This window comes from Lasioglossum baleicum, chromosome 15 (assembly GCF_051020765.1).
Source record: "Lasioglossum baleicum chromosome 15, iyLasBale1, whole genome shotgun sequence".
NCBI lineage: Eukaryota > Metazoa > Arthropoda > Insecta > Hymenoptera > Halictidae > Lasioglossum > Lasioglossum baleicum.
In genome coordinates this window covers 5406850-5431636 of record NC_134943.1, presented here as the reverse complement: position 1 = coordinate 5431636, position 24787 = coordinate 5406850, and the positions used below count along the sequence as shown (strand labels likewise).

The 24787-nt window shown below is 45.0% G+C and overlaps 2 protein-coding genes and 1 long non-coding RNA gene across 4 annotated transcripts in view; all 3 read right to left on the bottom strand.

Moving 5' to 3' along the window:
• Positions 1-20403, bottom strand: part of Rols (zinc-RING finger and ankyrin repeat domain-containing protein rolling pebbles) — a 56426-nt gene extending 36023 nt beyond the window's left edge. For both annotated transcript variants that reach the window (XM_076439645.1, XM_076439647.1), the window contains exons 1-2: positions 19041-20403; positions 11375-11523 (exon numbers count right to left, since the gene is read on the bottom strand). In XM_076439645.1, the coding sequence (XP_076295760.1) occupies positions 11375-11471 (97 nt within the window). In that variant the 5' untranslated portion in view covers positions 11472-11523; positions 19041-20403. The remainder of the gene's footprint in view (positions 1-11374; positions 11524-19040) is intronic.
• Positions 20404-20546: 143 nt separating this feature from the next.
• Positions 20547-21469, bottom strand: LOC143216526 (uncharacterized). The gene is made up of 2 exons (XR_013010580.1): positions 21254-21469; positions 20547-20880 (listed from the first exon to the last, which is right to left on the bottom strand). It is a non-coding gene; the product is annotated as an uncharacterized LOC143216526 (long non-coding RNA).
• A 519-nt stretch (positions 21470-21988) lies between these two features.
• On the bottom strand, positions 21989-24776 carry Ddrgk1 (DDRGK domain containing 1). The gene is made up of 2 exons (XM_076439657.1): positions 24603-24776; positions 21989-24334 (listed from the first exon to the last, which is right to left on the bottom strand). Exons 1-2 carry the CDS (start codon positions 24685-24687, stop codon positions 23544-23546), a joined length of 876 nt encoding a protein of 291 aa, XP_076295772.1. The 5' UTR covers positions 24688-24776; the 3' UTR covers positions 21989-23543.
• Positions 24777-24787: the final 11 nt, after the last annotated feature.

The window sequence follows — 24787 nt, the reverse complement described above, 5'->3', positions numbered from 1 at the left end:
AAAAAATAAGTTTTCCCGATAAAAAAATAACGATGACCTTGAAAAAACCATGAAAAAATAAGCGGACGGAAGAAATTCCTATGTATATAAATATTAGTTAGTCAATTGACATCGTTAGATTGCGAATTTTTTTTCCTTCGTAGTTCGCCGAGGAAAATGGTTTTTATGTTTTAGAAAATCGTTTCCTTTTCAAACAGGAATGAGATTTTCTGTTGCGAAGATGAGTGCACTGAGTTTCTAGCTGGCTCTCTGTAGAGTTCTATGCCAGATAGAAGCTAGAGAGGATCCGACTGGTAAGTAATTATGAGCTGTTCACCGGCGAACCCTTGGACTAGAGATGGTTCGACCACGACGCCGTTGCCGTTCTCCGAATCGGTTTTTATTAAGGTGTTCCTGTAAGCTTGTCTGCCAGCTTGGAACCAGCCCGAGACGATTGTTACTTCGCAAAATACGATATTTTAACCCTTAAGTGGTACAGTGTTCACTTAGATGAGACGAAATGCCATACTAGATCCTTCCCAAGTTCTATCTTTGATGTTCTGTATAAATTGTGTCATATTATATACCGAAAGTTTGTGTGCAGAAATTTCGTTGGGACCATAAGAGACCCCCATACGATACGTGTAAGAATTTGTATTGAAAAATCGTCAATGTAGAGGATTTGTTGTACTTTAAAAATAGATTCTTTCCCAATGCTCGCTGTTTAGACTTGGAAATGCAAATTTCCGCGAGCATGCTCAAGTTGTTAGTCATCTGGAGCAGCAAAGTGATTTCTCAGGAGAGTTCCACACGCATATACGATCTCACGCTCGCCGGCGCGACGTTTTCAAGATCAACACGCAGAAATCGAGCGGTCTGATCGCCAGCCAGTAGAAAGAATGTGACTCGTCTTGTACGTGACCAGGCGAGTAGCCGAAAAGCGAGCCGAAACAAAAGTGTTCGGGACTATTTATAGCGATGCCGGTCGACATTCCGAAGGGCCGATGGGAGGAAATTATTCGCGTTACTTGAACCTCTACCGACGCATTACGCGCAATTGGTTGCGTGGGCAATGTTAAACGTTAAATCGTTCGTCGCGATAGAAGACGATGCGACGAGATTGCCTGCCCACGCACGAGTTTCCTGCGCACGGCGACGAAGCTTATGGTTGTTTCGGCCACCGGGACCTGGGCTTCGATCGTCAAAGAACACCGGCGAATCAATTAACCTAATGTTTAATGCATAGACGCTTTTGTCTGAGGCGGGGACAAAGAATTACTCCGAGCCTCGAAAAAATCGTCAATATTTAAGCTGTTGTAATTTCGTAAAAAATAATGGTTTGAAATAAGCCCAGGTTTATTGTCAGGCAATTCTTTGTTACAAAATGATAAGAGCAGTTGCATCGTCGAAACCGTTGCAATCGAACGAGCCATAAATTCGACAATTCTGGGCCGCCATGGGGCTAATTTATGGCAAGATCTTCGGTCCCGAGATATCCCCAGGCATCCGGGGCATTTTCATTTAAATCTCGAGGGCCGGTCGCATTTTTCTACGTCGCCGGTGCAACGCGCTGCACCGCGATGCAATACGACAGCGAGATAATAATTTCGGGCCACGAGATTTACGGAAATTTACGGCCGGTTCCTGCTCCCAGTCTCTCGCAGTCTCTCTATCTTCCGAAACGAATCTCCACGGACTCCGGTCCGCTGACCTCAAGCTCGTGAAACCGATTCGATGAGCCCGACGACTGAGAACCTCAGCTCGAAGAGGGTTTCCATGAGCGCCGTGGAGGATTCCTGAGCGTCTACGATCTCACCAGGGCAACTACCTGTCGAATGACGTGGCCTAGCCGCATTTTTTCGCTCCCCTTTCGCGTCATTAACCCTCTCGCGTCTGTCCACACCGAATTAGCCGCTACCGAAGACCATGATGCCTTCCGAGCAGTCATTTTTCACAGAATCATTTTCTGTCAAGGTATTATAAAACGGAAACTGGACTCCGTCGATTTCCCTGCGGAGATACAAAATAAAGTCTCATAGCCTAGAAGGTCACTTTTTTGCACCCTTCTCATCAGTTCGTCAAATTGCAAAGTTAAAATTGTTTTGCATGAGGTACACATGACGAAACGTCTTCCTCTTCGTTGTTGTCCGTTTCGAGTGAACCGCCGAGTCAGGAAAGGAGGAGTAAAAAGCTGTTAAACATATAATCGGGAATAATTCAGACTGGACACGCGACAGTCTCGGTGTCCGAGGTGTAAAGTTCTTAACGAGCCCAGACAAACAGCCGCGGAACAGCGGGAGATAAACTGGCGTTTGCGGAATATAAAACGCGCGAAAACCGAGTCGAAAATACGAGGGGACCGCGTGTACAGCGGTGTACGTGTGCCGCATTTAATAGCCCCGGAGCGGCTAAGATACTAATTACGATTGCCGAACGCGGACGCGAGCGTGCGCGCGCGCGTGTTTCAGGAAGAAATAACACCTCATCGTTCTCTCGAGCCGGCCACTATACGGATACGCTCGCCCGCGAGTGAATTACAACCGGCTGCGCGTGCACGCGCGTGAACGTCAAGCGGATTCGAGCGGGTAGGAACATGTTCCTCGACCGAAAATTTATTTAAACCCTCGCGGCGCTCAATCGTTAAACGATCCCCCTTGGATCCTTTTTTTCCAGCGAGATCGATAAAAGTATCCGTGCATCAAGGAGGAGAGTTTACGAGCCGGAACGCGCTCGATAATTGCTGTATGAAAACTGATGATGGATAGGGAGTAGAGAATCTTGGGGATGATGATCTTAGGGGATGCGTTTAGGCTAATAGAAATTTACTTCAGAGATTCTCCACGAAGAAAACAATGTTTCAGCATCGAATGCGCCGATCCGACAGAATCAATAATCTATCGTCGAGAAACGCTTAATTAATTGCGATTATAATCATCTGCGGGGTTGGGATGCCGTATACGATCTTGACAAAAGTGCCGGGCTTAATCGTCGTTCATCATCGTGCCTCGTGACTGCATAAATCGCGGTAACAACGAAATGAATAGGTACGTCGAAGCGTTTCACGAGTTCCTAATAAACGTGCTCGGGCCCAGCTGCAGAGAGAAGAAGAGAGAGTTTCCTCTTGGAGGATTCGCGGTTCCCGTACCGTTTTTCTGCGTCGCCTGGTCGTTAATAAACGTGAAAGCGAACGGGGAAAACGCTGCGAAAAATCTGCTTTGTAAGACGCATCCAACTCGAGAACGAACGATGCTCGGAATTCGAGCCTGAAAGTGCAATTGATGGTGCATCTACTTTTGCGCATTGTACATATATGTATATACCCGCGTACATACCTGCATTGTGTGCATCGTTGGATTGTAACAATTATAATAATTACAGCGATCTTACTGCGTGAAGTTTAGGTTGAACTTCGCGAAAGTGATTGTTGCTTGACAGGGGCGCGGATCTCGTGTATTCTTGTAATTAACACTTACTTTTTGCGAGAGAAGCAGAAGAGATTTCGATTTTCTAGGGTTAATAAATGGATCAGACCAGTAGTAGGGAAAAGGATAACCGATTGAAGGATCCTCGAATTATCCTCGGTGTTCAGCGAACCTTCGCGAAACGGGGAACGCAGTCTACCTGCAGTTTACAGCCACCGGTCCCCTCGACCCGGTGAAACACATACCGTCGAATCGGCAGACCAATAACGCGGATACCTAGTCCGCCCACGTGATACCGGTCCCTGGACGAGCATACACACGGGCACGTAATTTCGCGAGCGTGCGGGAACAAAGGGGGCAGGGTACGAAGAAGGAAACGAGACACCGGTTTTCCAGCGGGCTGCATTCATGAGCCCGAATGAACGAGTCGAGTCGAGCTGAACGCGAGTTGCGCGCGACCACGAATTAAGCCTGTCTCCGGCCGTGAGTGTGTACACTGCCGTGCAGAAGTATTTTAGACACGGATACGTGTCACTTACACACCCCCTCAAAATTTCATCGAAATCCTGTGAGCAGTTAGATCACGAAACTGGCAAATTTTTTGTCTATGTATCAATCATTAAAACATCAAATATGTAGTGTGAATGAAAAATCGTTAAATAATCTGAACGTGCAAATGATCGCATGACTTTTGGGCCAACCTGTATTTTCTCTGCAATGTTTCTAAATTCTCAGAAAAGTTCATGTGGTCTGATACGACTTTAAAGAAGTTACCGCGTTCCAAATATTAATTTGAGCGACAGAGTGTGGGTCCGGGAAAATTTTGTACGGTATTGTAAGAACACCATACGACAATGTACGACACGCGAGTGTCGTCGGGTCCTGTATCGGGCCGCGATTTACGGTGAATGTGCCCGTCACGTGGGTGTAATCGGTTGGACGGTGCCGATCGGGATGAATCGATGCGCGTGACACCCCGGCGCTGCGGCTCGCTCGTCCCCCGTTTAATTTCACGGAACGACGCGTCCCGAGTCCCCGTGAAAGCTAAGTCCCTCGGTCCCCGAGTCCCCTCAGTGTTTCACGGAGTCCCGTGAATGCGACTTTCACGCCTGTGCCCCGTTGCCGGCGACTCATTTGCAACACAATGCACGAGGAAGTGTGCGAGAGCAGCGTTCGCTTTTCAATGGGCCCGGCTGACGCCGAGGATCCACGCCGATCGATACGATGGGCCCCATAGGCCCGTTCCTCCTGGAGCACAAGTGGGCGGAAGGATTTTGAAAGCTGAGAATACGAATGGTTACATTCCAGACGCGAATTTACAGGAATTTTTGATCTGCAGTACTGAGAAGACGAGTAGAGATGTTTCGTAATAGAACATTGTTATTTATAATTATACTTGTATGTGAAACTTTTACTGGAATAGTCGGGAAACTTTTTTGATTAAAACGATACCACACACGATACCATTTGGATAATTTGATAACTTGATTTGAACTACAGAATTCGGACGTTTTATCTGATCTGGAAAACAAAAATGACTGATGTGGTCACGTTAATCGGTCCACCCTGTAGGTACGGATATACTGTCCCGTGAAAATAATACACTGTATTGTTGTAACGCAGTGAAACCGTACGATGCCGTTCGATGCAGTCTGAAAACGGTCGAATGAACGCGGACTAGCCGGAACGAAACGGGAAAAGTTGCGAAGACCGCAAGGGGTTAACTGCGAAAGGCTCCGGCGCATCGTCGGCCATAAAATCGCGAGAGCTCACGCGCTCGTGCACAAGTTTCGCCGGTGTATGTGTCGGGGATGCATATATCGGTGCAACGAGTTCTCTCTCTTTCACGCGCGCGCGCTCTCGCCCACGCTCCGCTCCTACACGCTCTGTCTCTGGTTGCAAGTTGCACGCACGCGGCGCGGCGCGACACTCTCGGCCGTTCTTCGGTTCATTCAGTCGTTCGAATCCTTCTTTCATTCAAGGCCCGATACACTTCGATCGCAGCGGCGTGTACGTGCGACTCGTAGATAGCCACGCGAGCCAGTGTATACGGGAGAACGAGTATGCGAGTCGCATTATCGGAGACGAAACTTATGCGTCCCTTGTGCAACCGGTGTCCCGAAAGTATCGCGGTTCTCACGGTTCCTCCGGAGGGGAAACACGCCGATAATTATTGCACTGCTCGCTCGCGGCGATTAATTAACACCGCGCGGAAAGTGGGAAACTCGCGCGTCGAGCATGTGGTTCGGCTGATCCAGTTCCATTCAAAATTGTAGTTTGGGTCTAGCAACTCATTTTGCTAAATGACTTCGTAATAGCGAGTTAGTACAAAGAAACAGTCTGGTGATTCTGGTATTTAAGAAAACGGGTTAAATTACTCATCGATGTTGGCAAGAACAGCAGAGGACACGCAATCTGGCGGAGTTGCCGTATTTTTCGGGTTTCGATAAAATCGGGATCACGTCCGCGCTCGCGGCGTCGACCGATTTGAATTGAAGCGATCGACAGCGTGATCGTGCGGCGTGTTACACCAAAAGAGCAGGGCGAAGAAAGAAAGAGAGCAAGATAGAGAAAGAGGGAAAGCGATAAAGAGAGAGAGATAGAGAGCGAGAACAAGACAAAAACCGGGCCAGCCTGTTGTAAAGCATTGGTCGAACGTGACACGGCGCGGCGCGGCGCACCAAACAAATTGCTTTCCGTTAATATCGCGCGACGATCTGTAACAATAACGGTCTCGATTACATTTTACGACACGTGTACCTGTATTATCGGTCGGCGAAGGTGTCGCCGCGCGGGTTACAGGTCCTCTCCGATAAATGCACACGTTCCAAGTTGGGCAACACACCACAGATCGTTGCCCCGGGCACCGAACGATTGGTGCAACCTCTCTCTCTCTCTCTCTCTCTCTCGACGGGTACGACAACGCCGTAGAAAAGCGAGAGTCGGGGCCCCGAGGTGAGACCGTTAATGCCATTCAGGCGAATTAACCGGCCGAACGGTATATAATTTTCGCGTAATTAGTCGGCCGACGGCCATCCATTACCGGGCCTCGGTCTCGTCATAGTGCGCGTCGCTTGTGTTCCTTAATTAATTCGAACGATTCCGCCTAACCGTCCCCTCCACCTCGTGCTGCCAGTAAATTTCGGCCTGCTTCTTGCTTACGGTGCTTTCCATCAAATTATTGATTGCCGATTTTTATGTACTTAACCACTGCGAAAGCATCCACGTGCAAGCATCATCTTGTCCTGGTTTATCCCCATTCTTCTGCAATTTTTCACTAGATTGTGGATTTATTCATCTTTCATTCGTGAATAAATCTCGTTTCATAAATTCTCGCCATTTTGTATTTCCTCAGCTGATCTCATAATGATCGAACTAAATTCTGCAGTAACCTGATCCTGCACACCTTCACCCAACACATTCACTATGATTTTTCTTGATCGTTCTCGTTGTTGGCGAAGCGTTGCAATAAAATCAATCAGAACGATGTTAATTAAATTTATCGATGGTCTAACAAACAGAACGTGTTCTCCCGACACAACTTGGCGTGGCTCTGCTCGATCACTATACTCGAGAACTGGCACAAAGGATACACCAGACCAGGATAATTTACGCAAGCAGCCCGACATAAAGTGGTGCAATCGAGTTCAAACCGCTTGCAACTCGCGCGTTATGTTTTAAACTCGTACCAGCAGATTTTTATTATGCATCTTCCATTTATTTGTCGGGAGGGACTCTCTCGTGGTTTTGTTTTTTTTTCGAATACTTGCCCGACTCCTCTCTCTCTCTCTCTCTCTCTCTCTCTCTCGCTCTCGCTCTTCTACTCTCTCTCTTTCTCCGTCTCGTAACTTCAGGCTGCAATCTTTTCGCGCACTCCTCGAGATTAAATATCGTTCGCCTTGAAACAGTGGAAGTTACTTTCACGGTTCTCGTTGCGCTCGCTGCGACCCAATTAACCGAGAGAAACCTTCCCCGACAATTAACCCTGGCTTGTCCAGTGGGAAACAGCAAAGAAAGGATAAGCGTAAATTTTGCATCGACTACTCCACCCTTACGTCAACGTAAATTGCTCGATTCTATGGTCTGCTTGACTCACTATAGTTTTATACAATTTGAAAGTCGTACACCGATGCGGTACACACGAGTACAGTAACGCCTCGTTATATGAGCCGTTCACTAAATGCATTTCAAGTTTTGATTGAAGTCTGGTAATATCTTTTTTGTTTATAATGATTTTCTATGATATCGTTACGACGGCTTGAGATGAAGTTGTCTTTTCCGGTGATATTCTGAAGATATCGCAGAAATCGAGAGAAGTAATCTGTCGGATCGATATTGTGGTATCTGGACAACAAGGTTGTTGTTGGGAAGAAGAAAGACGACAGATCCTCTCGAGTCCTCTCTCTCGAATCGTTGAAGCGAGAGCACGCGCCGTCCATTGCACCGTTATTAGACATTGTCCGTTTGATAGAGAATAAAGAAGTGTTATTGTTCTGTGTTTATAATTGCAATGTATTCTCTTCAAGACAGGCCGAAGCCTCCGCAACAATATTTTGACCAATCTGCTTTCTGAATTGGAGGCTGGAGGTGGCCAGCGAGTGAAACGGAGTCAAAATGTCGCTGGACATCCGGCGTCGCAGTGGACAAAACCCGATCCAGCAGGATGTCCCGTGTTCGGCGGCGTTTCACCGCAATTGCGGGAGCGAGGAGGCGTATCGGCCCTTATTCCCACGGAAGAAGAAAAACCCCTGGGATCGGCTCGTTACGATCGGTGGTCGCCGGTGCACGACGGGCACACACCGACCACCGTTCCAGGCTCCCCCAAGATTACCATCTCCGCCGCCTGGCTACAAGCTTCTACATGTATATCCTCTGGCTGCACGTATAGCCGCTCCTAGTCTCAGTACGGTTTTTTCGCCGGGGGATTATACGTGCCCGAGATCGTGGATCTCACGAGGGCGCTGAAAGGCACGGCCTCGCCGTTTTATTTTATGTGGCCACGATACGTACGTGGCATGCGTCCGCTACGTGTCCGGCATAACGCGCCGGGAAACCCGGGGGCCCGATAGATCGCGAGATTGTGCCTGGACGTCGCGAAACGTCCACCGCGTTTCGGATGACCCTCTACCTTCATTGAGTAACGCGGCCTTGTTTCGAGGCAGTTCCGTTCTCGTTGCGCAACCGCGTCCTTTCATACTGATGTTTATATTAGGGTAGCTATTTCTGGCTTTTTCGCACGAAAATGACCACTTCGATTAGGTTAATAACCGTCTCGTGCCCTATCCAAGGTTCACTTTTACTACACGCGAGGTTGTTGATCGGACTCTCGATTGGACCAAGTCGCTTTTCAGACTCGAGGCTGATCCTCTTGTCGATCTTCGAGCAAAGCTTTCTCCGTGTCGTCTTTCATCGCGTTTCAACGTTTATCTCCGTACGTGCGTCACAATGATCTCTTCATTGGGCCGGTGGTACGAGGCTTGTTCCCAAGTAATCCGAATCCGCGGTCATCCGGACGCAGATAACAAAGCAATAAACGGAACGATCCGCTGCCGACCGTTTACGAGCTTTCGTGGATAATTGTAATTAAGTTATGCACCACCCTTTTTTCGTAATATCTCGACTCGTTTCCTGTCTTCCCACTAGGCCGATATCGACTCGGTTTTCGTTATCTTTTTGGCGGAGGTCAGTGCATACAGAATGGGATCTATCTGACATGACGGTTGGTAGGTCTCAACGTGTATTTACTATTTACACGACAAAGAAACTGTTAACTTCAGCGTCAGCTATCAACGTTAAACCCGATACTTCCATACGAATGTAAATAGAAGCGACTAAATTCTAATAAAAATATACAAGCCTCGTGAGACTTAACCCACCTGTACAAGGTGGGATTTCATTCTCTTTAGAACCACTTTTCGCGTATTAATTAATGCAGCTCTCTACGGTCCCAATAAAACTTTATCATACGATTTCCATACGAATGCAAGTCAGGGGAGCATTCGCTTAACTAATTAATTCCCGCGAAAGGTAAACCAGAGCAGAAGACCAACAATTTTCCTATTAGATTCAGGCGGACGCAGTCTAGAATTAACACGATTATTAGCATTGGGGGATCGATATTCATTTCCAGACACACAGCGGTACACCATAAACGTGACCCCGTCAGGTTTTATGGAGAACGTGGTAGAAATGAATGTTTGCGCTGCCCACACTTAACGGAGTACATAATTAAACTAAACCGCAGTTTTCTACGGGCGACTTTCTCCGCGGCTCGCAGGAAATCGATCGTAAAGGCCCCGAAGGCTGCCAACCGTCGGCCATCCGACGATCAATTTATATTTCCTTCGCGGCACCACGGAAAGGTAGCCGGCCAGTTTTCCTCTCTCGCGGATTGGGAAATTAAAACGTATTGCCAGACGGCGCCAGACCCAGATAATACTTATCGAAGTACCGAGTGGACAATCCTCAGGGTGTGCTCCTCCTCCTTCGCGAGCTGTTATCGCCCGGCGCACAAATACCGATTATCTTTCCCGAGTCGAGTTCACCAGCGAAACTCCGGGGAATCTCGAGACCGGCAACAATAGCCCCGTATAAATCAGGATGTCATTTTGCTCGCGCTGGATGCGTCGGTTTCCTGTATAGTTAGCCGAACCCTTGACGCGACGCAGATTAGAATCGTCGCTTGAAAAATCGCGATAACACCTTGACGTACCTGGCCAGACGATCATTGTCGCGAATGTATATCGATTACGTGGGATACGATTTTTTTCCCACGCGTGCCCCCTCGTTTCCTTGAAAAATGAAATCGAATGAGTCACCAGACTGGTCTCGAAGTCTGGTTGCTTTGTACTTGGTTATATTTTATGAACAAATTTCCAAACAAATTAAAATCAGAAAAATATCGTTATAAACAACAATGTTTTATCACCGGAATACGATAAGGATCGAATCGGGAAAAAGTTAGACTTTGGATCGATAAAGAATTCCTAAAAATATGTAAATTTTTACATCCACCACCAGGGTATTCGATTATTTTCGCATATCTACACCTGGTGTAACCGAAGTTGTTCGGGCTGCGTTTGGAGTTCTGAGAAGCACTTCCAATATTTGTGGAGGATTATCGCGTGTCTGTTTCCCATGACTCCGTCACTTCTCCGGAGAGGAAGATAAGCTATTAAACAATGCTCTTCCAGGTGAGCGTATTATCATTGCCAAAAACGGAGCCTGACGCGACCAGCTCTCTCGCCGGTTATTGCGTACATACGCCACGCCCCCGCCTCTATCCTACATAAGCCACATAACCGCGAACTTCGAATTCGGAAGTCGTGTAGGTGTTCCTCTGACTCAGAGAACCGACTGTCTTCGTTTTCCAATCGCATCCGGCTTGACGTGGTCAGGAATACCCTTGTCTCAGAGAACAATCGGAATTTCAATCGGGAAAAATGTTGGATGGCATCGGGGCCCATCACAATGTCTGCCATCTTGCTCTTTTCATCTTCAGAAACGAGACATAACGCCTAACAATCTTATTATTCTGAAGTTGTACTGGTCGCACCTTATTATTGATTGGACATTTTACCATTTTCTATCAGCCAGGATAAACTGGACTCTAATTTAATAATTATATTTTATCACTTTTCTGTATCGGTTTCATCCCTAACAGAGATGAAACCCCTCCCTCATAGATCATTTAATCGATCATTTAACATCGCGGCCATTCATCTACGAATTCAAGCGAATCCCATAAAAATTCGCTACAAACCGCTATTAAAATCGTCAGGCAACATTAAGCAGATAAGATTCTTTCGTGAGAAAGATTCACCATGGGGCTCTCGGAGGCCAGTAACCCTAATCGCAGTGACAGAGAACTGACTTGCCGTTCGTTGGTAAAATCGTTTCGAGAGATCTAATTTATCAGGATCTATTTATCAAAAAATTGTAATTTAAGAAAATATGCATGGATTGGGACTCACCATTGATGTAAACTTCTGCGTTGACTAGCGTTTCCTCGTCGTCTGTATCCGGTCCTAGGGACACTGGGGTGTAAACCATGGACTCTCGCGCCCTCATTTTGTTAGCTTCTAACTTGACGACGGCTTTTTACGATGCATTCGCCAGTTAGCTGAAAAATTATTAATTAATCAATATTTTAAATATTTCTATGTTGTACTAGTTTTTAACCCTCCGATAACCGACAACTTTTTAAACCGTCAAAGCACGACAGGGTCCCCAGGGACCTACTCTATTAATATGGCGTGTGTTGCGTATAATTGTTTTTTTTTAACCCTAAGGGTGTTATTACAATATTTTTGAAATGCCGCATCGTTGAAAACGTCATAGGTCCGTAGGGACCTTACCAGTTATTGGAGGGTTAAACAGTATATTTGACGTGATTGATGTCAATTGACTGAGATTACGTAGAAAATTGCTCATCAGTCTGAAAATTATCTAAATGTTTCTTTTATATTTCAACGTCCTACTAGCTTAACATTAAACAGAATTTCCTCTCGGCATAATCGAGTTCAGGCTAGCACCGATAATTTCATCGAACAGTACCGCAACCAGAAACATTCAACCCAGACGTGAGTTTATTTGTTGCCCTGGCTCGATTCGAATAAATAGCCTCGGGCAGAAAGTCCACTTCCCGAGAGTGGAAGATACATAGAAGAAAAAACGGGAAGGCGCTCGAAGAATCTGATGCTGCAGAAGACAAAATGGCGCGGTAGAATTCAAAGCTTGCGCGTTGGCCGCGCAACCACGCCATGAGTCAGAAGGCCAAATATAGTGATCGTCGGGATTTCTCTGGATTTTTGAGCAAACCACATCTCGCGTGGAATACTTGTACAATTGCGAATGGAACACGCGAACACTTCTAATGCCATGAAAAATCGTTCCACCGTCGCCATATTGCTAAGTGGCTTCGGCCATTAATCGAAATCACCGAGGTACCGTTCGATTTTCCGTATCGCGAATGATACTCGATGATACTCGGTAGTGGTAAGAGTACCGATGACGCGAAGTGGAGCATAATTTGCGGCGATTGCCGTAAACTTGAAATCTCTTCTGCAGAAACGGATCGCCGAGATGTTATCGGTCCCGTTAACTCACATAATGGGATGCACGTTAAGGAAACATATTCGATTCGCGCTCGTAGCGATATTTAAGCCCGAAGAATTTCTTGTTGCGCCGAGCCAATCATCGTTTGCATGCTAGATAATGATTGTATGGTTAAAATCGAACGTTCCACAGCTCGAGCGTAACAGATCCCCGACGAGCGAGAGGAGCCGAGCAGAAGCGGAGCGGTTGCGGATGATTACTTGAAAATGTCTTCAGGTAATAAAGGTCTAGTTTATTTGCTCGTGTGTATCGTGTCCCATATGTCTTTCGTGTACTCCCCACGCCCGACATGTGCGGCCTTGTACCCGAAATGGCGACCCCTTCCGAATTTAAGTCAAACAAGCCGACTACCGTGTCTCTACTCCCTCTGGCCCGAAACACCCGCTTCGAACGCTAAAAAATCAGTTCTTACTACTTCTCGATTTACCACAGAAATCAGACAGGCATTATACACTACTTGCTGAAACAATTTCAAGACCTTCTTCTCTTATTGTCATCATTAGTCTTCAGATGCAAAATAGAAACTTTCTGTACGAGTTGCAAAATGCAAATTTTTTCAAATAATTGACACCCGTAAGTTTTTCACTCAAGCAAATCATAAAAGTGTTTCCTTGTACTTCATCAGATACACGCCATAAATGCGTAGATATTCACAGTCTAGTAATTACAACAAACAGTTACCTGCACAACTCCCATGAACAGACAATGATCTACATTTACAAAGTGGAAGATCTTGAATTATTCAACGCCGTGCCATAAAATACTAATCTTTCCAGGAAACAGAACAGAGAACATAATTTTCATAAAATACGAATCCTGTCAGGAAACAGAAACAAGAAATCTCGATTTTCACAAGCGTGACCGCATTCTCCGCTCTCCGATCTAAAGATCTTCCTCTGGATCTAGGTGTATTCTGGTTGCATCACGAGGTGTTATGAGCGTTGCGGTATCTCGGTAATTTAATCGTTAGTAAACTGATTGAAACGAGGGATTCGTTTTTCCCCTAGCAACCGGTTTCCCCGGCGTCGCGACGCCTCACCGCCGGATTCGCCGAGCGTCTTTAGATCCACGTTCAGGATCCAAAGATCTATTTTCGGGTGAGACGACCGCCGCCGTCTCGACGCACCGGTAGACGTCATTCTTCCGAGATGCGATCACCGGAGGAACGAGCTCGTGTCTGAGAATCCGCTACCAGCTGTCGGTACATGACTTTCCGACGAACAAGAATATAATTTACCCATCGAGTATCACTGCTTTGCGATCCCTGACCGCGAATTATGAACTTGCCAAATGCTTTCTTCGAACGTTCAAACAATTTATCTTACCAGTAGACTATACTCTCTTTAACGAGTAATACTACTCTTCAACGGGTAAATATGGTTCGAACTATCTCGTGTTGCGTATCATTTTAATCAGAAAAATGTCACGAATATGCTGGTAAACATTTCACACAGAAATGATTAAGAACAAAAGAATCTATTACTGAATTAGCATTGTCATTTACATTTCGGTTCCGAAATGTTCACATATACCATAACATTTCCTTTGGGCTCCTTTGGCGCATCAGAAAGTTAATTCGAGTCGTATAATTCAGCCGGGGCATTTTCCCGACGAGCCAGGCGGATGCGAGCGTATAAACGCGCGCCTCCGTCGTTGTAACCACGCCTTTAGGTTCGCGGGGGGTCTGGCGGCGTTATACATGGAACAAAGAGGAGGAAGAGGACCGAATATCTCGGTGCTCGATTTCTGCGATCCGTTCCAGGAACCGATATTTTTAAACTGTTGCATCCGAGAGAGCGCAGTCTCGTCTCGAGCCAAAATCCTCGTTCGGCCGCAAACTCGCCCGGAAAACAACTTCCTCGAGCAAATTTTCCATTTCCAACACATTCAACCGGGATTCGTCATCAATCGACAACAACGTACAGACAATTTTGCCCACCGACGTGAATAAAATTCGCATTTTTATTAATTGTACAGGACAGAAAAATGCTCTTCTAATACTACCTGAAAATCCCTAAAATTACACTAACACTTTGCTAGTTTAGTTAGAAAACTAGCAAACTAGAATTTCTTTTTATTTTCTTCAGATTTTGGTCAAATTGACCACTGTGTGACGGAAGAACAGAGAGAGAAAGTTCTATTCTTAGGAGACACTTCGCCCCACCACTTTTCTCTCGGTTTCGTTTCATGAGAGGAAATCATCGATTTCGCTCCGTTTCTTTTTCCATCTCCTCCGCCGGCACTTTCTTTCCTCTTCTTCTGTCGGTGTCCGTTGTGCTTTTCTCTTTTTTTCACGTCTTTTTGGGTCTCTGTTTCTGTTGCATTAGCGGCGCCCGGTGAAACGGAATCGTGTCGGGACGTCGGCATTGCGCTCCGCTTAGAAATCTATTATTACAGGTTGTCTTCTTTGTCCATAGTTGTTTTCTCATTCTCGTGGACCAACAATTGTACTTAATAGACCGTGCATCTTCATACAAATCTCCTTTCCCATAGTTTATTCAATGAAAATCAAAATAATGGAAAATTCTGCTCTTAGCACAAGTGCTTTCTTGCACTATATACTAAGTTTAGCAAGTTTCTCTATCGGAAGCTTTATTGAATTCTTGTTCCAAAAGTTGTCGGAGGTTTTCTTGGAGCGTTCGAAAAATATTTGTCGCATAGTGTCGCGTTCCGTTTCGAAATAGGCGCGATTGTCACCGCAAAAAGGGCATCGCGGAAATTCCTCGGCCCCTCTGTCCCAGAACAAGAGTAAATATAGGACGTTTACGGGAGATTTGTTGCTAAAATTAAACGACGGAAGCGATCGGAAGAAACGTAGCCCCGAAAACGTAGCCCGGGGGCCGAGTGTAAATACAGGGTGTCCGTCAAGTCACAGAGTCTATTTTCGTGTCGGCGTCGAAAAATTGTGCGGTTCGATCATAAACTGGTGCACGTTTATCGAACGATTCCCTCTGACTCACATGTTTTCCATTCACTATGTCGGCGGAAGGGGTGAGGTCTGGTCTGGCAGAGAGAACCAAGGTCTGGGAATACAAGATCTGAAACGATTTTGTCTATGTATGTACATCCGTTGATATTCTTAATGTGCACTCGATTTTGATTGCTGATTTAGAAATCTCAAAATGTTCATAAAAAAGATCACAAGTTGGAAACCTAGATGATGCTATTAAAATACTGGGTCAGAATAGACCCATACTCTGCCATCAAAGTGTTAAAGAAGGATTGGGGGAAGTTGTTATAAATTGAGAGTGTATGGACACTCTTTATTATGCGACCAGAACTACAGACCTCGGGGAACGAAATAATTCATGCGATCGCACGCGTTTCGGTATAATTGAAGTATAACTGGGGAAGTTAACGACAGGATATGTCAGCATCCTGTCAACGGGTTCTCACGAGACGCAGTTATTCTGTCAGCGATAAAAATTGTGCTATGCTTATAGCCGCATTCGCAGATATCGATCTATAGGTCGGAGAAGATCTTAATACTTTTCTTTGCGTGGACATTACCGGCCGTAAATAGCGAGGAGCTGAGGTCTAATAGCAAGACACTTTTTCCGACATTCTGATGCGAACGCTCATTTAATTCACTTAACCGGAAGTTTAGCGTCCCCGATGCGTCTCTGCCATTAGGAGGACGCAAACTTCCTCTGGAACAAAAAAGCATAGTAGTCGTTCTTGCTCGTTCTCGCTCGTTCTTGTCGGAGCACGCGTCTCGTTTCAGGGTGATAGGATTGATCACGTGCTAGACGAGAAGCGCAGCATGCAGACGGATGTTCCGTGTTCCCCGCGGGGGCGTAAGTAAAGTTTGACAATTGCGTACACAGCCGCGCACGTGTCCGTCATCCCGGAGCCGCGCGTGCCCTGCGTTCAAGTCACCGAGGCATGGGGGAGCTTAAGGAGACGGGGGAAGCCGAATTTAGGGAGCTACGAACCCAGAAGAAGAAGAGCAAGAAGACAAAAAGAGCAGGATCGGCCAGAGAGAGAGAGAGACACTTCGATGAAAAAGTCCCCGGAGTGCTGAGGACACCTGAACTCGGTCTATATTTGTTCTCTAAAAGCGGGCCAATGGATCAAGGAAGAAAGCCTAGGTTTTTTCCATCTTCAAAAAATCAATTATTTCTTACTTCAACATTACAGTACCATTACCACTGTCAAGTAGCATTGTAATAATTATTGAAATAGCAAGAAATCATTTTCACTGGAATCTTTTATTCATAATGGAAATTTCATCGTTCAAACACCTATTGTTATACATAGACTGCGGATTTGATGCACTTACGACAAAAATGAGCGAGAGCAATTTGAAGAAGTAGACAGACTAATAGAATTTAAAAATATCAATTCGTTTCGTTCCACCGTGCGTTTCGCGTTGAGGAGATCGCTGCAAGCCGGGCGGGCCATTAAAGAAAATAGACGACGCATAAACTGCGCTGCGAGGATTTACGAAACGACGACGCGTGGCTCAGAAAGGCTCGTCATCGACCGGAAGTATTTAGGAGGAACAAGGACTCACCGCGCTCCGATTAACAAAGTCTAATAAATTTCCGGGATCCCGTGCGATGGGTGTCCCGTGTCACCTCGACGACCCCTCGAGGAGTTGAACGAACTCGACGCCACTTTACCGACGGTATACCTCTGCCCTTTTGGCACCCACACACCCACGCGCCCACGTGGCTCCGGGCTAATGCAATAACCAAAGAGGGCCGAGGCCTGTTGCCACGTGGTTTATGCGAGGCCCGGACCCACAAGGTGACGAGAACGTACCCGTGAATTGCCACCGCCGCAGTACTTCCTGGTTATATTTAGTCCTCGAAGAGGATCGAATTTCTGACGTCTATGACCCTTGGAATCCGCGACAACCGATGCGATGGATCCGATGTATCGACCCTGTATCCGGTGAACAACATAAACGGGGTCCTCTAGATTTACAACGCTAAAAATACCACGCCTTTTGCTACCTTTTCATCCAGATTTGTCCAGATTCGTATTGTTTCGAAGTTTCGCCTAACGCGAAGCAAATTAACCGTGTTATAAGAAGGCGACCTGCTACAGACCGAGTCTCCTGGCAGTCTAACATGCCGCAATCTATTTTTTGCCACCATCGAGTGGCTGGAAGAGCTGCTATCTCAAAGGAAATCCGGCGGCAGTCAGCTGGGAATAGGATTTAAATGTCCGATATCGGGAGTCCAGCTATTATGAAACTCAGAAGCTGGTCTCTCGCGTGTCGTTCGTCGCCTAATTGCCGTGTCAGTCTTGGTAAAACTCTTCGCGGAAACGTAGATCCGTTCTCGATGGAGTCCTTCGTGTTTTTTATCGCGATAATCGACGGGTCCGCAGAGACCGGAAATAGAGCTTCCTTCGAGATGATCCCTCGAACGTGGAATGAACGCCTCGTCCCTTCGCGTGCCGAAGGGCGACCGTCACGTCTAAATCCCGACGTGTTCTCTCCCTTTCCTTTTTCTCCCTGTCGATGGTAATGCTCGTTGCATCCGTAGGTACCACACACTCTCCGGAGCCCGCTATTTTTGTCGGGCGGGCCGAACAGTTGCTGGTAGACACCCTCTTGCGAGCAGCCGGAGACGGGACAGCAGATATCTGTCGAGATATACCCTCTTGCTTGGCACTCGGCGCGTGCCCGGAACCTCATTAGCCCGTGTCCTCGTGGAAAAATGATGAATGGACCGATAAGAATACGAGCGAACCCGACCGAACTCTTTCGGGAACAACGGCGACCCGATTGCTGACTCTGGACTCTTCCTGATTCTAGATATTATTAAAGGTTCCGGTTGTAGAGTAATATATTGTAGTAGCAGAGAGATGTTTGATGTTGTGTGAATTAGTCGTAGACTCAGAAAGTACTTCGTTATCTTCAACATTGAATTTGTTGAAAATGCAGTGGAAATTTTGTTTAAAAAATTTTAAAAAGTTTTTAAAAAAGCGTCTAATTGAACTGATCACGATGAGAAATAGTTTTTGACAGTGTTCTTTGCAGACTGCACAACTCTTCAACTCACAAGAGAACACTTGAGGGCGTTCAACTTGAAACGATCTTCTGAACGTGATTCTTTTTGTTCATCCGTTAAGTATCGCTTTAAGAAGAAAATAGATTTATGTCTACCAGATGTCAGTACATCATTTCGTACTCTTGTGCGACACATTCAAGTAATTATTATTCATTAATTCAGTGCGTATATAATATTGTGCTAAAAATTAAAATTCAATTACTGAAAGATGTAGGTTCGATCGTGGACGATAATCTCCAGAAAATATCCAGATTATTCAAAGTAACCATTTTATGGTGTAAACATTTTTATCCAAAAAACGGGGTTTGAAAAATTACAAACGCCACCCTGAAGAACTACCTCGAATGAACGAGAGCAGCTCGAAACCCCGAAAAGGGAGCCAGTTTTCCTCAACAATGAGGTTGCAGAGTCAAATGAAAGGTCGCGAAGTCATGCACTTGAAATTCGCCGGCGAAAAGAGAGCAGCCGGCCACGAGACTATCGGACAAAAGCTTACCGGTTGTGTTTCAGCCTCGAAATAGCAGCGTCGGGACGTCGACTCTCGGGTATCTCGCGTTCCACAGAGCAACGACACTTTTCCTTCTTTCTCCTCTTCTGTCTCGTCGTCCTCTCCGTCGTCGTCGACTTGCACAACCACACGCAAAAATTCAATTTCTAGGGAGAAGTCCTCCGGTTTTGACGCACTCCTTTACGATATTTTATATTTTTATATATATAAGTGTATATATGAATAAATAAATAAATTAGAGGGTGGGCAGATACGCGGACTTCGTAGGCTGGTTCCTCCCCCGACCCTCAGAGGAAGACCGAACCAGTCGACGCGCTTTCAACGACTGCACCACTCGTCCTCCCCGAGACACGAACCTCCCGTTTGTCCAGGAGCATTCTTTTTTTCGACCTCGCTTTCCCCACCTAACCAGCCCGGGCTTTTCCCCTACTATTTTCAAGAAACCAGGGTGGAAGATGGGATTTCGATGAAGTTCCTCGCAGCTTTTTCCTGGAGTAAGGGGAAATATTTTATCGAGCCTTAAACACTACATTTACTCTTGACGAACATTCTTTTAATAATTGAAAGAATTATATTACAAGAATAAAAAACATTTGTGTGCACAGTTTGAGCTCGATCGGATAACGGGAACACGTACCCGGGCCCTTAAACATTAAAATAATTAATTAAATGCTCATAAAATCGTTTTTCTAAATTATTGACTGTATCAAAAAATATGTTCGACGAAACCTGTAGACCTGGACAGAATGCGTCTTTTATATCCTATTACTTTCTTTTCGTAAAACAAACGGGTTTTGAAATATAATATAAAACATAATGCATTGTACATAATGCAATATGTTGTAAAATTGGCTCAATTGTGGAATTTCCACAAGAATGTAAAACAATTGTTCAACTACGCCTGCTGCCCATGGAATGATTAATTATACTGTAATTACTTGTACTGTGTCAGTCACTAGTGACCATAGTGGAACTCACAGTCTTCGTGACGTGTAGCAACAGTCGGAACGTCTGACCAAGACGGAAGTATCTACTTAAGCGTCCGAAGACCGCGTTACAGTTCCGAAACGGCCGAAAGGAAAATATACACCGCTTATTATAGGAAAATATACACGATATGTTTATGGAATTAGAATGCGGAGCTGGTACTTTATCCAATGATGTAGAAATCGGTGGTATGTGTTCCATTCTGACGCGTCATCTCAGACATCCAGTCTTTAGGGAACAGCGCCGGCTATTTTTTCCTCAGAGTTCTTTGTCTTCGTCGTATCCGCCGGAACTAGACCTCGATGCACTTTTTTCGGCATCTGGTTCAACCGCTGCCTAACCCCCTTCCAAATTCTACTATTATAAGTGTAACATTAATTGAAAGAAGAAAAATTTATTCTGGCGTAACTGTGACTTACAGGAAGACTCGGATCTTCGTCCTATCATCTTGCTGTTTAAATAGAAATATTTTCTTATTGTTATTGGAAGTTCAACATGATCCAAACGTGGTGGTGCAAGCTTTTATTCATACATTATAAAATGTTCGAAGCTATCTGGCATTTGATACTCCGTGTTCCAGCCGCCATTTTTGCCGAAATTCCAATGAGTGGGAATGATCGCGATTTCCGGATGCGTGATTATTTTAGAGTGTGCCCGAAGATGCGGCTGGAACTGTTATTAGCTATGAAATTGCGGGGTGCGTGGCTGTTAGCATATGTGCATGTCTACGAAGTTCTTCTTGTTCTTATAGATCGGACCCCAGGAGCCATACTTGTCGTTTTTCGGCGACTGCTGCGTTTGCTTGTGGTACACGGACGATGCCTGGGCATTCTTGTCCTTTCTGTGGACCAAACCAAATAAAAAACGTCAGATTTAACCCAATTCTGTTTCTAGAGAAGCTAGTATTCGTTTCTTTTCAATCGAACTATGTATAATTTTATTCCTCTGCTATCAATATTTAAGCATTAACCCTTTGAGAACAATTGTCAACAGTTTAGTTCCAAAAGTTATAAATTTAATTATATATACACGAGAAGGGATCAACACACAGTTTTAATTTTCCCCAGTGGTAGGTTTCCCCTAAGGTAAATATTTTAAAATAAACGTAGACATACAATAAATACAAAATTTCCTTTCCCACTAGAAAATCATTAAGAATGACAAAGTTTGGTAAAGTAAAAGGGATTAATAATTCGACGGAATAAGTATCATACTTGATGTCCGGGTAAGCAGCCTTGATAGTCGAGCTGGCGATTTTGGTGTAGACCATTTTGATTCTCTTCAAGTCTCCTGTCTTTTTCTCGAACTTCTACCTTCACTCTTCCTCTACGGATACGAATGAATAAGCACAAACTCCAAGAAGATTCCCAGAATTTGTTTTCCGATGCGATGAGGCACCACCAAAATGAAGAACTCGCTTCAATTTATCGCTAAAGTGATCAATCACGTTCGTTAACCACCCACTCTATTATTCAAGGTCAAGCGACATACTCACTCTATGGTACGTGATGCAGATGGACCAGAACCAGAAGTTCTAAGCGGTTTGCAGTGTTACCACGTCGGCTGCCTTTGCGAGTCCGGAGGTTTTTCGCGAGTCTGTACAACGAAAATCGAGACAGATTATCAGACTGATTTATGCGATCGCTAGACATTGAGATTCCTCGACACGAAATCGCTCGGTTTCTTCGCGAACAGGTTTCAGAGAATCGCTCATTGCACCGTTTACTACATTACTGCGTGGTTGCTCCACGTCATCAGAGATTGGTAAGCTAACACGTTGGTGGTGAAACCGATCGAGTGATCATTTCAGATCAATTATTCGCGTCGATGTCCTCAGAGAGGACCGGGGAGCAAAATGGAAACTAGTTTTTATTTACCTGACGCTGGCCAAGAAGGTCGGGGTGTTGCCTTGGCAATCTAAGACTTTGCACCTCATCGACACATAGATCTTCTCGATCAGCACGAAACACGGGTCGTAAAGTTCTCAGAGGATTGAACCGGTTGTCTTGATCTTAGATCCTTTGATCGTGAATCGAGGATTGAAACGGTGAATCGCAACTTTGGAAACGTACGTCGCACGAGCTAGCTCTTCAAGAGGACTGCAGGATCCAGGCGATCCCGTGGCTCTTACATAGGCTCTGTGTGTCCCCTTCTTCTCGCGAAATCGAGTGGGGATCGATTACGATTCCCTTGATCGGTCGACGGAATTTTTAATCGACCCAGCGATTCGGAAAAACGACTCGATCGCAGGCTGGGTGAATTATCGATCTGAATTTTCATCGAAGCGTCTCGAATGATCGCGGCAGATTACAGTCTACTCCGATCTCTGAATAATTAGTTAGATCGCCGATGTGTGATGTGTCACGTCGATGCGTCCCCCCGAACTTGTTTGTTTGCGAAAATCGAATCATTCGCGTCAGACAATGAATTAATGAAGGTGACCTGCTACTCCGGGAAATACGGATTTCAGAGACTTTTCTTAAGTTTCTTGGATGATTGTTGGGTGTATTATACCGTTCCTTGGAGGATGATAAGGAAGAATAAACATCGAATATAGCGCCGCGAACTATAATTCTTTCGATGCGAGCCAATAGGGAGGACTATTATCATTCGGGCTAAAACAAACCGCGCGTTTGTTCTCGGCACCGAAAATTTCGGAGTCCCCGTGACTGCTGAACTAACTTTAGGGTGAGGAATGGGACACCTAATGGTCGTAAAGGGCCTCGCCTCGGTCTCCACGTAAATCAACGGCGCATCAATCTTTTTTCGGGATTCTCACGTGATCTTGATCACGGGGAATAATTAGGTTTATCTATTTTTCTGTTTTTTACGCTCTCTCTCTCTCTCTCGATCGCATAATAATGCGAGCCGTGCCCAACGCGTAAATTATGCATCTCGGGACGAATAAAGAATAAACCGTGCAGCTGACAACCAACGACAAACTAGAATCTGACGCAACATCGCTCCCAGGTGTCACCAGGCGTTGCTTTCAAGCAAACAAAACGTTTTACCTGGAAAAGGGCCGGCCAAGACGAGTATGGTTTTCCAAAACAAAATATCTATCATGTTTTATGTAAATATTTTTCTTGATTATCCGCGAAGTTTCTAATGATTTTATGATTTTTATGATTTAATGATAAAAGATTCCACTAAAATTACCACATTCTTGGAAAGATAATCCGCTTCATAAAATATTAATTTCTATCTAAAAAATACGCGTGTTTCCATAAATTAAGAATCGACGCCGTTTAAATTTTCTATATTTGTTTCTGGTAATTTTGAATGAATGCAATAACTTGTAACGTAAATAGGTATTATATTTAAAAAAATTCTGATGTACAGTTAAATATATTGTCTATAATCCCCCCCCCCCCTATATGTATAATATAACATGTATATAATTCTTCTGTTCGTTCAAGCACGCTTCATGTCGCATGAATACTTGTATCACATTTATACTAATATATAAATTTATTGCAGTGTATTTTACAGTTCAGATAAAATCTATCTTGCCTCCACCATGTTGACTTTGTTTTCGGGTGTTAGATTTATTAAACGATTCGAATTCTCGGCCAGTTCGGCGATGCTGACTCTACCCCGCTGTTTCACGAATTTTGCTACAGCTTCGAACTCCTTTGGGGAGATGTAAATGAATTTCCCTCTATCATCGATTACCCCTGTTAAATTTCCATTCGATTGTAAATCGTGAATCCTGTCGACCACGCTTGCAGCCTTCAGGTTGAAGATTGCAGCCAAGTCTTCTAATACGACTACTTTGCTGTTTCTAATATACTGTACAAATGCTTCTAATAGATTTTCTTCGTCCTCTTTCTCGTCCTGATCGTAGCCTTCTTCCTCTATGCTAAATGCTTCCTTCATCCTCAAGTATTCTTCATACTCCTTCTTCTCTTTCTCTTCTCTGGCTATTCTCTCAGCTTCTTCCTGCTTCTGTTCCTCTTCGCGTTCCTTTTCATACTGTTTGTCTCTCTGTTCTTGAATCAGCTGATCCCTCTTCCTGCGCTCTTCTCTATCTCTCTCTGCTACTTCTCTCTGCATCTTCTTCTCTGCTTTAGCTGCTAGCTTTGCCTTCTTCTTGGCTCCCATTTTCTGATCAGACGCATCTGGCTTCTCATCTGCTTCGTCGTTAGCTTCGTTCCCCGATGCATCTTCATCTTCCTGGCTCTGTGCAACAACTGGAGTTACTTGGAGACGACGCCTGGCTGTTCGTTGACCCGCTGCCCGTCTTATCCTCTTCTCCGGAACACCCTGAGCATCGGATGACCTCTTCTTCACAACTGTAACCGGTCCAAAGCAGCGAACAGATTGAATTAATATTTATCGTTACAATTTACGATTTCTGGGTGTGACCTTCAATTTGTGAAGGTCAGGTTTATTAACTATATAGACAAATATTTATAACAATTCACCTATAATATCATAATAATCTTAAGAAAAACTGTCAAAGCATCTGTTTCAAAATAAACCGAGAGGTTAGGAACACGTCCAGTTATGGAGCAGGGACTGTCTTATCGGAATGTGTGAGGTAATGTATGATTGACTTACCGGATCTTCTGTTCAGGAATATCGTGCAAACTATGATTAAAAGCAATATTACAATTGCCAGGAAAGCTAACACGGTGACGTCCATTTTTTTATTTATCAAAAATTACACATATCAGAAAGGTGGCAAGTGGGCAAGGTATATCATATCCAATCATATCGACGAAGCACGGAGCACGGTGGCGCCG